The 12,860-nt window shown below is 39.9% G+C and overlaps 1 protein-coding gene across 8 annotated transcripts in view; it reads left to right on the top strand.

The window, feature by feature from the left end:
* The window catches only part of LOC105495177 (autophagy related 4C cysteine peptidase), a 119,007-nt gene extending 106,977 nt beyond the window's left edge, over window positions 1–12,030 (top strand). For 6 of the 8 annotated variants that reach the window (XM_071092204.1, XM_071092185.1, XM_071092174.1 and 3 more), the window contains one exon: window positions 11,455–12,030. In XM_071092204.1, coding sequence (XP_070948305.1) covers window positions 11,455–11,670 — 216 coding nt within the window. In that variant the 3' untranslated portion in view covers window positions 11,671–12,030. The remainder of the gene's footprint in view (window positions 1–11,454) is intronic. The other 2 variants (XM_071092167.1, XM_071092162.1) reach the window with 1 other exon arrangement.
* The last annotated feature ends 830 nt before the right edge of the window (window positions 12,031–12,860 follow it).

The following is a 12,860-nucleotide window of genomic DNA, read 5'->3' as shown; positions in this document are numbered from 1 at the left end:
TACACCTGGCTAATTTTTTGTTGTTACTGTTAGAGACTGGGTTTTGCCATGTTGCCCAGGCTGGTCTTGAACTTGTGTGCTCAAGTAATCCACCCACCTTGGCCTCCCAAAGTGTTGGGATTACAGGTGTGAGCCACCGCGTCAAGCCCTGCATTCTTTCTTTTTTTTTTTTTTTTGAGACGGATTCTCACTCTGTCACTAGGCTGGAGTGCAGTGGTGTGATCTCGGCTCATGCAACCTCTGCCTCCCGGGTTCAAGCAATTCTCCTGCCTCAGCCTCTTGAGTAGCTGGGACTACAGGCGTGCGCCACCACGCCCAGCTAATTTTTGTATTTTTAGTAGAGAAGGGGGTTTCCCCATGTTGGCCAGGATGGTCTCTATCTCTTGACCTCATGATCCGACTGCCCTGGCCTCCCAAAGTTCTGGGATTACAGGTGTGAGCCACCGCGCCTGGCCATTCTTTCTTAGCATTCATCTGTTTATACTGCTTTTTTGTCTTGAATTTTCCTAATTTCAGTGTAGCTGAGGAACTTTAATTGATGGTTTGTTCTGCTGCTGAAACTGACGTGGCTCCACACTCCATTGCCCCTCAACCTCTGTTGTTTCGGCCACTGTCCTGCTGTCACTCTTGCAGATATGGACATATGCATATGGATATATCTTTGGCCTTTGGCACTCTGCTTATTCCCATGTTGTTGCTGATGTTGTCATCATTCATTTTACCTTCTGGTCATCCTCGTACTTCCTCTGCTCCAGCACCTACACTCAGATGGGGGAAGCCTCCACTTCTGAGATTTGTAGTTCTTTAATTGTATGCCACAGAAAGAATAAGGCTTTATTTTGTGTGTGTGTGTGTGTGTGTGTGTGTGTGTTTAAAAATTCATCAGTGTTATAGACCTTATTTATTTCACTCCACCTTTAGGCTTTTTATAGGCTCCCTAACTCTCCACAGGATTCCTTCAAGTGTTGGCCAAAAGACAGTATTACTTATAAGTAACAGTTATAAACTCTGTTGGGAAATTGGCATATAGTTGGTATTCAGTGTCCAGAATATAGGACCCCAAATGGTCACTTCCCACCAGCCCTCCACTAATGTCCCTGGCTTAAACTGGTGACCATCTACTGCCTTAAGATAAATTCCCCCTCTTCCTCTATTCTCTCCTGTCAGAGAATGAAGAGATGAAGAATGACACTTGTCCCCTATCCTTAGCTAAGAGTCTTTGTCCTAGAAGTGAAAAATCAGTTCCAAGCTCTATGGTTTCTTTTCGGACTATTGCCTTTTCACACAAACAGAATTTGCACTGGGAGCTCTGAGATGCATGAATTCAGAGACAGGTTCCCAGAATGCTCTCTGTTCCCATCTGTGACACTCATTGCATCTCCTTGATTTAATGTGTGTGCTTCATTCATCCTAAGAGACTTGCATTTGCTTTTTCTCTTCAGATCTGACTATAGATACCTTTTTTCACCTTGGCAGTTCTGACTTAATCTCCCTTAGCATAGCTTTCCTTCTCTATAACAGGAAAAGAATAATACTCGTTTCCCTCTTCAAAGGGTTTTTCAATGGATCGGATGAAATATTATAGGTAAAATCATTTTACAAACTCTAAGGAACTGTGCAGGTATTGTTATTTACTGGAATCATCCATGATCCAACTTAGCTCTAAGGATCTGACTTGGGTCACGGGCAAACATGTGACCAATGGGAAGAAGAAGGTTAGTTCCTTGCAGGCTACAAGACTCTGACAGGGTCAGAATCACCAAATTTTAGAGTAGGATGGGGACTAAGAGATCACTTGGTCCAACCCCCTCATTTTGCCAATGAAAAATCAGACCAGAGAGGAGCAGTGGACTTGCCTTATTCATCACTCGAGATTTGCTTGGGTCAGAGATCTGCAACGGAAGTCACAATTCCAAAGCTGGAGGAAGAGAGGGGCCAGCCAGCCATCAGAAGACATGTCTTATTCCTCCCTAGGTCAGGGACACCATCAGCCTTTCTTTAGGGTGGAATATTTTTTAACCTTTTTTCTTGCCTTGACAGAAATGTCAGGCCTCCTCTGGTTCACAAGCTCCTCAAAGACCTACCTGTTTCCTTTTATCAAATAGGATTTCCCAAGCAAACACAACTATGTTGTTGTTTGTCTCTCAGTAGCTCTGCTGTGCAGGGAATGAGGGCTCCACTCTTGATCAGCCCAGGGACTCCAGTGCCAAGCCTCTGATATATAGTGCAGGGACTGCAGGGCATCCGAGTTGTAACAAGAACAAGATGAGCTTGTGGCCTCGGGCTTCTAACCTGCTCCTCAACCCACACTTCAAAGAAAGTTATTACACAAGAGTTAGACTAAATCAAACCAAACTGCAATGTTTGCGTACTGTGGCCCATTTTCAGATCTCATTGTATCTCACCACTAGTCCCTCAGAAAACCAGTTGGGAGCAGAACAAAACGACCCAATGATAATTTAGTTGTAGGTCTTTAAAAATGAGTCCAACTGATTTATTCTGAAATTTCAGTTAAGCATGATGTCAAGAAAATCTCTCTGGCTATTTATCATCTTTTTTTGCTCTTAGCATAGTCCGAGTAGGCAGAATAAAATTAGAAACTGGCTATTCATATACTTCCCAGTTTTTGGTGTAGGCTGATATTGTTACTGGACTATCAGAATGTTGAGATGTTTTGCTGATAATTTTCTGCCAAAAGAATACCCATCATAGCAAGGAAGGCCTTTATTATGCTATTTACTTTCTTTATTGGCAATGTTATACAGGTGCTGTAGGAAGAAGAGGTATAACAGATGATCTAAAGATATACATTTCACTTCAATTAGACCTACCACTCCCATTTCTCGAAAACACCACAACCTGAAAGCCTGAAAAGTTGGATTTTTTTCTTCGTAGCTTTGAACAGTAGATACAAGATCTATCAAGTTTTTGAATCATAAAAGAAATAAAAGCTATGTTCATTGTTGTTAAGTATATGTTCATTGTTGTTAAGTGTATTTTGTAGGATGGTTTTGAAAACTCTGGTAAATATGGAAAGTCTCATTTAATCCAGTAATCAGACCATTACTAGAGTCTACAAGCATTTCTTGTGCGTGACAGTGCTGCTTTTAGAAAATCCTTTAGTTCCAACCATGAAGCATTGCAATGTTTCAGAATCATTCAGGGTTAAAACTGGGAGAGATCACCAAGCTGTATGAAGAAGCAAACTGAGACCACACAGACAGGTGATTTCACTTGAGGTCACAAAGCCAGCTACCAAAAGCCACAGCTAGAATTCACGTTAGACTTGTTCTCTTTACATCTCATATATGGCTCTTCTCTTGTTAGATCTAAGATGACAGACAGGAAAACCAAAAGCAAAGAATTTTGCATGAGCAGAGACAAAAGTTAATGGTTTTATGCAAAACCCAAAGGCCACTAAGAGAAAAAAACAGTCAAACCAAGCAGCCAGCCTTTTAAGGGGAAAGGAGAGGCTGCCAAGGCCAGGGAAAAGTTATTATGGAGCTGGATTGAAGATAAGAGTAGAGTAGGCTCTTTTGGCGTCTGTGGACTGAACACATCTATGGGGCAGGAACGAAATATTTTCATGATAACTTTTTAAATATTTCTACTTGTTTCCCATCCTTAGGAATCACAGTGAAGCTTCAAGTTGCTGTGCTTTGGCAAAATTAAAGACTAAGATGCTGCTAGAGAGTTTCTCTACCTCTGCCATGGTTGGCATCCTACTCTGTTCTGTGGAGGTGCTGCCACCAGTTATCTCCTGATGCAGAAAGTCAATGAGTCTATCGACTGGTCTTTACTAACACCTTCTGGGTCCTCAGCCCCAAAGACACAGAGTATCACATCATTACCACCCTTGGGGAGAACATAATCTGTTTCAGAAGTTTCAAGAGATATTAGCATCTTGAAATTATTTGCAAATTTCCATGTATATATGCATATCTTTGAGGAGAGGACTATCAGATTATTAGAGGAGTCCATGATTCAGAAGAAGTTAAGATTAACTGATCCAGTCGGAGAGACAAGCTAATTTACAGAATCTGCTAAACAAGAACAGTGGTATATAATACACTTGTAAGATCAAGGTGGGTCAGTGTGATCAGGGACTGCTTCCAGGTTGAGATAGGATTTTTAGGTGTGTCTTCAAGGGTAGAAGACGTCTGGGTAGGTAGAGAAGAGAGGGCAAGTGTGCCTGACTGGAAGGACACAGTGGATTGGAAACTAAAATTAATTTAACAGAATGTTGATTATACATTCAGCACCTTTCTACATGTGATCTCATTAAATCTGCACAACAAGCCAGCTAAGTGGAGATTATCATCTCTATGTTGCAGGTAAAAAAAGATTCAGGAAGGGTAGGAAACTTGTACACAATTGGGAAGTTTGCAAAGCCAGGTTTCGAACCCAGGTCATTTGACCTCAAAACCTTTGTTTTTTCCCCCACCCCACTGCTCTGCAATAACTGTAGCATAAACAAAGTAATGACAAATGAATGAGCATGGCACAGATGGGTAAGGGAAGGAATATGCTTGACTGGAGGGAAGGGTTCTTGTTGAGAAGCAGGGCTTACATGGTAATAGATCTTGACAGGTGAGGCTTTATTAAACACTTACTATGCACCAGTCATGGTGCTAAACTCTTTATCTCATTTAATCCTCAAATAACTCTATGAGGGGATACCATTATCATCCTCATTTTGCACCTGGGGTGCCTGAGGTTATAAGTAATCTGTCTAGGCTCACACTGACAATGGGGAGCTGAATTAGAAGGAGGTGAAATTCAAACGTAATCCATTCGCCTCCAGAGAAAACACTGTAGAAATATACTAGAAAATTAACCTTGTGTAAGTGTTTATGGTGTGCCAGGTACTCTGCTGAGCACTTCATACACATCTTTTTTTTTTTTTTGAGACAGAGTTTCACTCTTGTTGCCCAGGCAAGAGTGAAATGGCGTGATCTCAGCTCACCACAATCTCTGCCTCCCGGGTTCAAGCGATTCTCCTGCCTCAGCCTCCTGAGTAGCTGGGATTACAGGCATGTGCCACCACGTCCAGCTAATTTTGTATTTTTAGTAGAGACGGGGTTTCTCCACGTTGGTCAGGCTGGTCTCGAACTCCTGACCTCAGGTCCTCCCGCCTCGGCCTCTCAAAGTGCTGGGATTACAGGCATAAACCACTGCACCCAGCCCACATCATCTCATTTAATCCTCACAGAAACCCTGTGAAGGAGACTCATTATTGTTTTCTCTATGTTATAGAACAGAAGTGAAGTCCCAGGTGAACTGAAGCTCAGGGAGATTTAGAAGCTAGTTGAAGGTCACAGAGTTTGGCCAGGCTGGAATCTAACCCTGGTCCTCTGGCTCTGGAACCTGGACTCAGAGCTCCTATGGTACAAGCCAGAGATTCAGGGAGTGGAGGCTAACAGACACTTCTAACTGCTCCCTATGCTCCCACAAGATTCCGAATCTTCTCCTTGTTGGTTCTTTTTCATGCCGCTTAGTGGTTCCCTCATTACTTCAGACCTTCATATACATGGGTCCCAAGTCACGATTAAAAGAGGGCCTGGAATGAATGTGTTTTATTGTGTTATGAATGGAGGCAATGTGATTAAGACCTCCTTCATTCATCAAACAGTTATTGAGCCCTTACTTAGGGCATTTCAGGGTGTTGGGAAGACAGGAAGGTAAAGATACAAGAAAAAAAAGTACTTACCCTCCAGGATTGCACAGTCTTGTGAAGAGAATAGGCACATCAACCAGTAATTAAAATGCAGTGTGATAATTAATGTGACAGAGGTAGGTAGGGACAGAGTAATGTCAGAACATAGAGAAAGGGTACCTAACTCAGAATGGAGATGAGGACATTGGTGGGATTTGGGGAATATGTTTCAAAGAAAGTGACACTTCTAGTAATTGTTTTTGTTTGTTTTTAGAGAGGAGGTCTCACTCTGTCGCCCAGGCTGGTGTGCAGTGACAGGATCACAGCTCACTGCAGCCTTGAATTCCTGGGCTCAAGCGATCCTCCTACCTCAGCCTCCTAAGTAGCTGGGATTACAGGTGTGTGCCACTATGCCTAGCTAATTAAAAACTTTTTTTTTTTTTTTTTTTTTTTTAAGAGACAATGTCTCAGTATATTGCTCAGTTTAGTTTCAAACTCCTGGGCTCAAGTGATCCTTCTGCCTCAGCTTCCCAAGTAGCTGGGATTACAGATATGAGCTACCATGACTGGCAAATTTCTGTTTTTGAGCTCAGGTTTTCTTGTATGACATTTTGAAGTTATTAGTTTAAAATGGTCAGCACAATGTCATTTTATCTTATACACACACACACATTTGGTTTCTATGTCACACTACTTATACTTTCTTTTTTTTTTTTTTTTTTGAGACAGAGTCTCACTCTGTCGCGGAGGCTGGAGTGCAGTGGCGCGATCTCAGCTCACTGCAAGCTCTGCCTCCCAGGTTCACGCCATTCTCCTGTCCCAGCCTCTCGACTAGCTGGGACTACAGGTGCCTGCCACCACACCCAGCTAAGTTTTTGTATTTTTAGTAGAGATGGGGTTTCACTGTGTTAGCTAGGATGTTACACTACTTATACTTTCATTGCACAACTGCTTTCTTAAACTTAAAAAGTCAACACAAAAACAATGATCTGTGAACACAACATTTGCTACTTGTAGTGCTTTTGCTGGCTATATTAGATTTTCTATTCTGAAGGCTTTGAACGCTTCCCTTATTTCACAAAAGCAACATGCACTGTTGATGAAGCACTGAGTCAAGGTTATCTCTCATCACGTCTCTTTTAAACCAAGGGATATTTTCAAGGTCTTTCTATATTATTGCTTTTAGATTTAAAAAACCCTCAGCTTTATTGTAATATATTTACATATAATACATTCAGTTTTAAGTATAGAGTTTCATGAGTTTTTGACGAATGTATACAGTTGTGTAATTACCATTGCAACCAAGAAATAGAATATTTCCAAAACTGAAAAACTTCTCTTATGCCTTTTTTCAGTCACTGGATTCAGTCTTAGTAGTGAGAGCTGCAGCGAGCTCTCTCCTAACTTGTAGTGAGAAATCAAACAGCTGGAGAGAGAACGACCAATCTAAGGAACTAACATTGATTGAGCACTTTCTAGATGCCTTACCTAAGCATATGTACAGAGATTTAGTCATACCCCCTCCCAGCCCCAAGAGGATATTATCTCCATTCTACAAAAGAGGAAACTAAAGTCCCAAGAATGTAAATAACTTACTCAAGGCCATTGAGCTAGAAATGGTGGAGCCAAGATTCCACCCAACTTATGTTTCCTACAAAATTACCTTCCCACTGCTAACAGAGGGAAAGATATAAAGAGGAAAAGATATAAAGAAAATGGGAAGCCAAATGCTTAAGACTAGATACTGTCTGATCCTATTTATATGAAATTCTAGAAAAGGCAAAACTAGTGACCAAAAGCAGATCATTGGCTACCAGGGGTTGGGGGAGGGGCTTAACTGCAAAAGGGCATGAAGGAACTTTTTAGGTTATGGAAATGTTCTATATCTTGATTATAATGGTAATTATGCAACGGGATAAATTTGCCAAAATGCATCAAACTGTGCACTTAAAGTTGAATTGCATTATATATACATTATATTACAATAAAGCTGGGTTAAAAATTTTTAATGACAACAATAAGAAAAGACTTTGGAAATATACCTTAGTGTAAAAGTCATAGCAACATTATCACATCGTTAAAATGTCACTTTTGTCATATCAAATAATAAAAGTATGGAAATTTTTTGTGTAACTTGATGCTAAAATTTTTAAAAATCTGGCAAAAATAAATCAGTGCTCACTATAGCTTTGAAATAAAATCAGTAAACTCTGTTTTCTTACACGAAATGAACAATTCAATATACATATTTCTGAATCTGTTGCAAACGTCTGGTGAACGAGGGTCTGATTAAGCATGATCCAAAAAGAGCTTGCAAGTAGAACTGTTTACTAACATTTCAATTTCTATGCCTCATTTATTAGACTTAGAATAAAAAGGTGAGAGGGCTGTTTGGGATTGTCTTTAACCTTGATGATATTTCCACTGAAGCAGCATAATGGCTCTTAATTGCTTAAGTGAAGAGAACATGTTGACGTGTCCTTCTTTGGGCTGAGAGCTTAGAGCCTAAACCATTATGCTAATTCAAGCATTATATACACCAAAGTATTTATGGGACTGACACAAGTGATGTTGCAGGTAAAGGGCTGTGAAATGGTCTGTAAACAGAGAGAATTGATTTGAGGCCCAAAAGCAGTGCTGTTAAAAGTCACAGCCATTGAACAGCCAACCCTACAATTTCTATCCAGATTGTCAAACTGGGTCAGACAGTGTCAGCAGGGCTGCCATTAGAGATCAGATGGGTGGTTTAATAATATGTAAACCAAGCACATAAACAGGCTTTCTCAAGGTAGAGGTCCATCCCCGTCTGGTGTATGTGTGTATGTGTGCATGCGTATGTACATGTGCACATGAACCACATTTTCATTATGGAAACCTCACAGGGCTATACTCAATGAAATGTTAATGCACTGGTTTTTGACAAAAGAAAATCTCCCAGCAGGTATAAGTCAGACAATGCAATGTAAAGACATTTAGGAAGAATGCGAGTCCAAAATCTTAAAAGGAAGGAAGCACCATCAGATCCTTGCTCTTGATCTTCCAGGCCCTTGGCATCCTCTGTTTTTTATATCTGTTCCTACAGTAGGACTGTATAGTTTTTTAGTTAACCTCAAAATAATTCTGTAAGGCTCCTCATCACCTGCATTTTTAGCACACCTTACTTGCAACATTGAAATGATGGAATCAATTTTATGTAAACTAGGCTGTCTTTACACAGTCTTCCAAATGACATCTGGATGGCTTAGTTCCGTCTTTGTTTCAAACCTCTGAAAACCAGAATTATCTAGTTGTTTAGTCACCCAAAGTCAGAATGTAGAAGACTGTGATAGAAAATTTCCTCTCATCCCAGCTTAAAGTCAGAGGAAAAGGTCATGGTTCCTTTCCTCCTTCTTTCCAAAATAGAACAAGAAATTCTATAAACATATTAAGAGAAGTAGAGCATGATGATGAAGACCATGGACCTTGAGTTCAAATCTCAACTCTGTCACTGACTTTGGGTGAGTTATGCAACCTCCCTGTGCCTCAGTTTCTTCCTCTGTAAAATGGGGCATTGCCCCCCAGGATTCTTGTGGGGATTCATAAGACAAACTGCTTAGAAAAGTGCCTGGCACAGAGTAAGCATTCAAAAAATGTTAGCATTACTGATAGATATTTGGCCTCATAAACTTTTGATATCATTTGTCTGTTTTAAGTACATGTTTTTACTTCTTGGGGTCCACAGAAATTATTAATATTCTAGGGAATCTATTGAATATGTTTGGTATTTAAAAAACAAAACAGCTCATTGTTAACTCACTTAAGGTCTCCAGTGAAGGTTTTCTGCTATAGGCTCAGGTTCCACCATAGGAGCACATCTTTCTCATTTGGTTTGTGTTGGTGCTACTTAGGATGGCACTCTCCAGGAAGGGAATAACGGTGACATCATGTGCTAATTTATTTGAGTTAGTTAAATTCTTCAGGACACTCTTTTTGGATAAGAACCTCTGAGATACATTTCCTCTTAGTAGAGTGGCATCTTATGTTAATGTGCTGCTATTCCAAGCCAAGCTTTTAGTGTAGAGCTCTTCTTATACTGGCTAATAGTTTTAGTTAGAACATTTTTTTTCTAGGTAGAGACCTGCTCAGGTCAGGAAATTTGATGAGTTTCAGAATCACGAATGATGGTATTTAAAATGACACAGTATGAAATCAAGACATAGCCTAACCATCTTGTGGTTTTACTGCCCTTTGAACTGTCTTCCTTTAGAATGTGACTTAATGAAAGATAAGATTTTGATTTAATTTTGGTCAACTGATCAGATTTGGAGTGGATCATATTGTGGTATCTTCTAAGGGCTTAACATGTGGAACCATACCAAAAATTATATAACTTATATGATTTATGGTTTCCAAAATGTTGTTTTAAAATTCTTAATATGTCACATATGTGTATTTCAGAAAATACTTTAAAATGCACATTTGACATCCCTTAACTGTAGACATAAAAGTTTCCCCAAATTTGTCACAACATTTTTAGTTTTGAACGTACATAAGATGTTCAAAGAGTTGAGAGATCTGATCTGCGGTCTTGATGCCATCACTAACAGGCAGTGGGACCTTGAGCAAGTCCCTCCACTGGTCTGTGCCTCCATTCCCCATCTGTAAAGGGGATCACTGGTTCCTATCTCCCCCCACAGTGTAGTGAGGCTGGTCATGTGGCAAAGGAGGCACCTGGAACAAAGAAATGTTTTATGCTGATGCTTTCTGTAGCATCATCTTGGAGCCTCAAGTCTTGTTTAAATAAAGGAGAAACAGGGACAAAGTGATCATACCAAATGTTATCTATGAACATACATACCTTTGTTTCAGAGACATTTTATTAGCCCCTGGCTCGATACAAATCCAATAATAGGACCAGAGATCATTTCTAGAGACTATTTTGTTTCAATCTTTTTCATAGGCAGGGCTATGCCCAATAATTCTGAACCAGTAGGAATCTAGCTTATTTATAAAAAGTATCTAACAGATTTCACAGAGTCACACAGGAACCCATTCAGAGATTTTGTAATTAAGGCCAGCACTTCCTCGATAAAGTGTAAAACAAATCAGAATGGTCCCAAAGAATAGCTTTGTAGATTGCACCCTTCCCTTGGCAAAGTGAAAGAGATGTATACACAGCTTGAGCTGGTTCTGAGATCCCCTTAGGCCACAGAGAAAAAGCCTTTAAGTCTATCAGGGATGACAAATAGATTTCAGCATGAGTGTCAATTCTGATGGATTAGTTGTAGTTGCCTGGAGCAAGGTGTTTGAGGACTCTTGAGGCTCTGTCCAGGATCAGCAGGAAATAGTGCCATGATCTATTAGCAATGCCTGCCATGGTGAAGGGGTGGAAGAAGGGAGCAAGGGCAGCATTTTTGCCAGGATTTACCCTTCCAAACTTGTATATTATGCATTCCTCCCTGTTGCTCATTTTTCTCGGTTGAAGTTACTTTAAGGCTACCAAACCAGTACCAATCTAGGTTAATACACAGTAGATGTTTTCTTCTACCTGCATTACATTTAATGCTTTCATATACATTTAGGAAATATCATGTGCTCTTTTTTTTTTTTCCCTTAAGAGCCTGAAACTTTTACTTCACTGAACAAATACATTGAGCATTTACTATGTATGGGCATGTGTCAGGCATGTATGGACAAGTGAACTGTTTTATTTATTATTTATTAATTAAATAAAACATACGAAAACTCACTAAAATCCCTAAAAATGTTTCACGCTCAATAAATATGAACTATCCTTCTCTTATGTCTTCTGTATACAGGATTTGGCTAAACATGTTCCGGCTCTCAGCATTCTTTCACCCCTCCCTTCAGAGGAAACATGGAGATGCCCTGACTTGGAGTTGAGAGATTGGTCTGTGGTCCTGATGCCATCACTAACAGGCAGTGGAACCTTCAGCAAGTCTCTCCACTGGTCTGTGCCTCCATTCCCCATCTGTAAAGAGGATCACTGGTCCCTATCTCCCCCTGGGATGTAGTGAGGCTTGTCCTGTGGTAAGGGAAAGCACCCAAGACAAAGGAATGTCTTATACCAATGCTTTCTGTAGCATCATCCTGGATCCTCAAGTCCTGCTTGAAATTGAATAAAGGAGAAACATAGGGACGAAGAAAGAGATCACACCAAATATTATCTAAAAACATTTAAACATTACATTTAAAGAATTGAAAATATTAAGGGGGGAGGTGAGAGACAAGGATTTGGCCAAAGTCTGGATATGTTGAGTCAAATAGGCCTCAGTTCTAATGTAGCTTCTGGAACTGACACATTCTTTGGAAAGTTACATAACCTGTTATAAACCTCCATTTCCTTATCTGTGCAATGGGGACACTCATAGCACCCCCCTCAGAGAGCTGCATGTTAGAATAAATAATGATGTAAAAAGCTTAGTACTTTGACTGGAATATAATAAGATTTCAATATATTTTAGCTACTATTATATTGCTTGGCAATGCTATTTGGATAACACACAGGAATATGTTTTATTTTTTATGGTTCTAATTCTTCATATTTGTTAATGATTACCAAGTGCCATTACAGAGCTTCCCAGTGCCTTGCACAGCCAGCATTTTGGAGAATCCTAGTAAATAATGTTGTTGGAATGACTTCTCATTTAAACCTCACAGAAACTTTGAGAGATGGATATAGATATCACTGTGGAGGACACTGAACCTTAGAGAAGCTAAGTGACTTGCCCAAGGTTACAGAGCTAAGAAGTGGCCATGCCCAGACCTGGACTTGAGTCCAGAGCTTCTGCCTTCAAATTCTATGAAATATTCATCTCATGATGATATGTGTACTACATCACAGTTCTTTCCATTTAATGTATTATTTCAACAGTTTAATGTATTCTAGAATGCTTACCGTGTTAGAGGATGTAACACAAAATTCAAGGAAAAAGGAGGCACGTGGTTAAAAATCAAAAACAAAATATGTCTCAGACCAACCCAAAGAATTAAAATTTGTAACCATTTCCTTTTTCTCACCTGAATTTTCTGGAAAGGATCATTCAAATTTGGCCTGAGCATTAAAAATAAGCAAAAACAAAGCCAAAAAGGACATCTAAGAGGTATGAGCAGAGATAGTAAATTGCCCTCACCATTTACGTGTGGATATTTTAATACACAGGCCCAGAAATAACAACAGAGTCTGGCCTCTTAGGGTCTTCTT

This window comes from Macaca nemestrina, chromosome 1 (assembly GCF_043159975.1).
Source record: "Macaca nemestrina isolate mMacNem1 chromosome 1, mMacNem.hap1, whole genome shotgun sequence".
Classification (NCBI taxonomy): domain Eukaryota; kingdom Metazoa; phylum Chordata; class Mammalia; order Primates; family Cercopithecidae; genus Macaca; species Macaca nemestrina.
The sequence above is the reverse complement of the archived record's forward strand: the minus strand, read 5'-3'. Positions and strand labels throughout refer to the sequence as shown.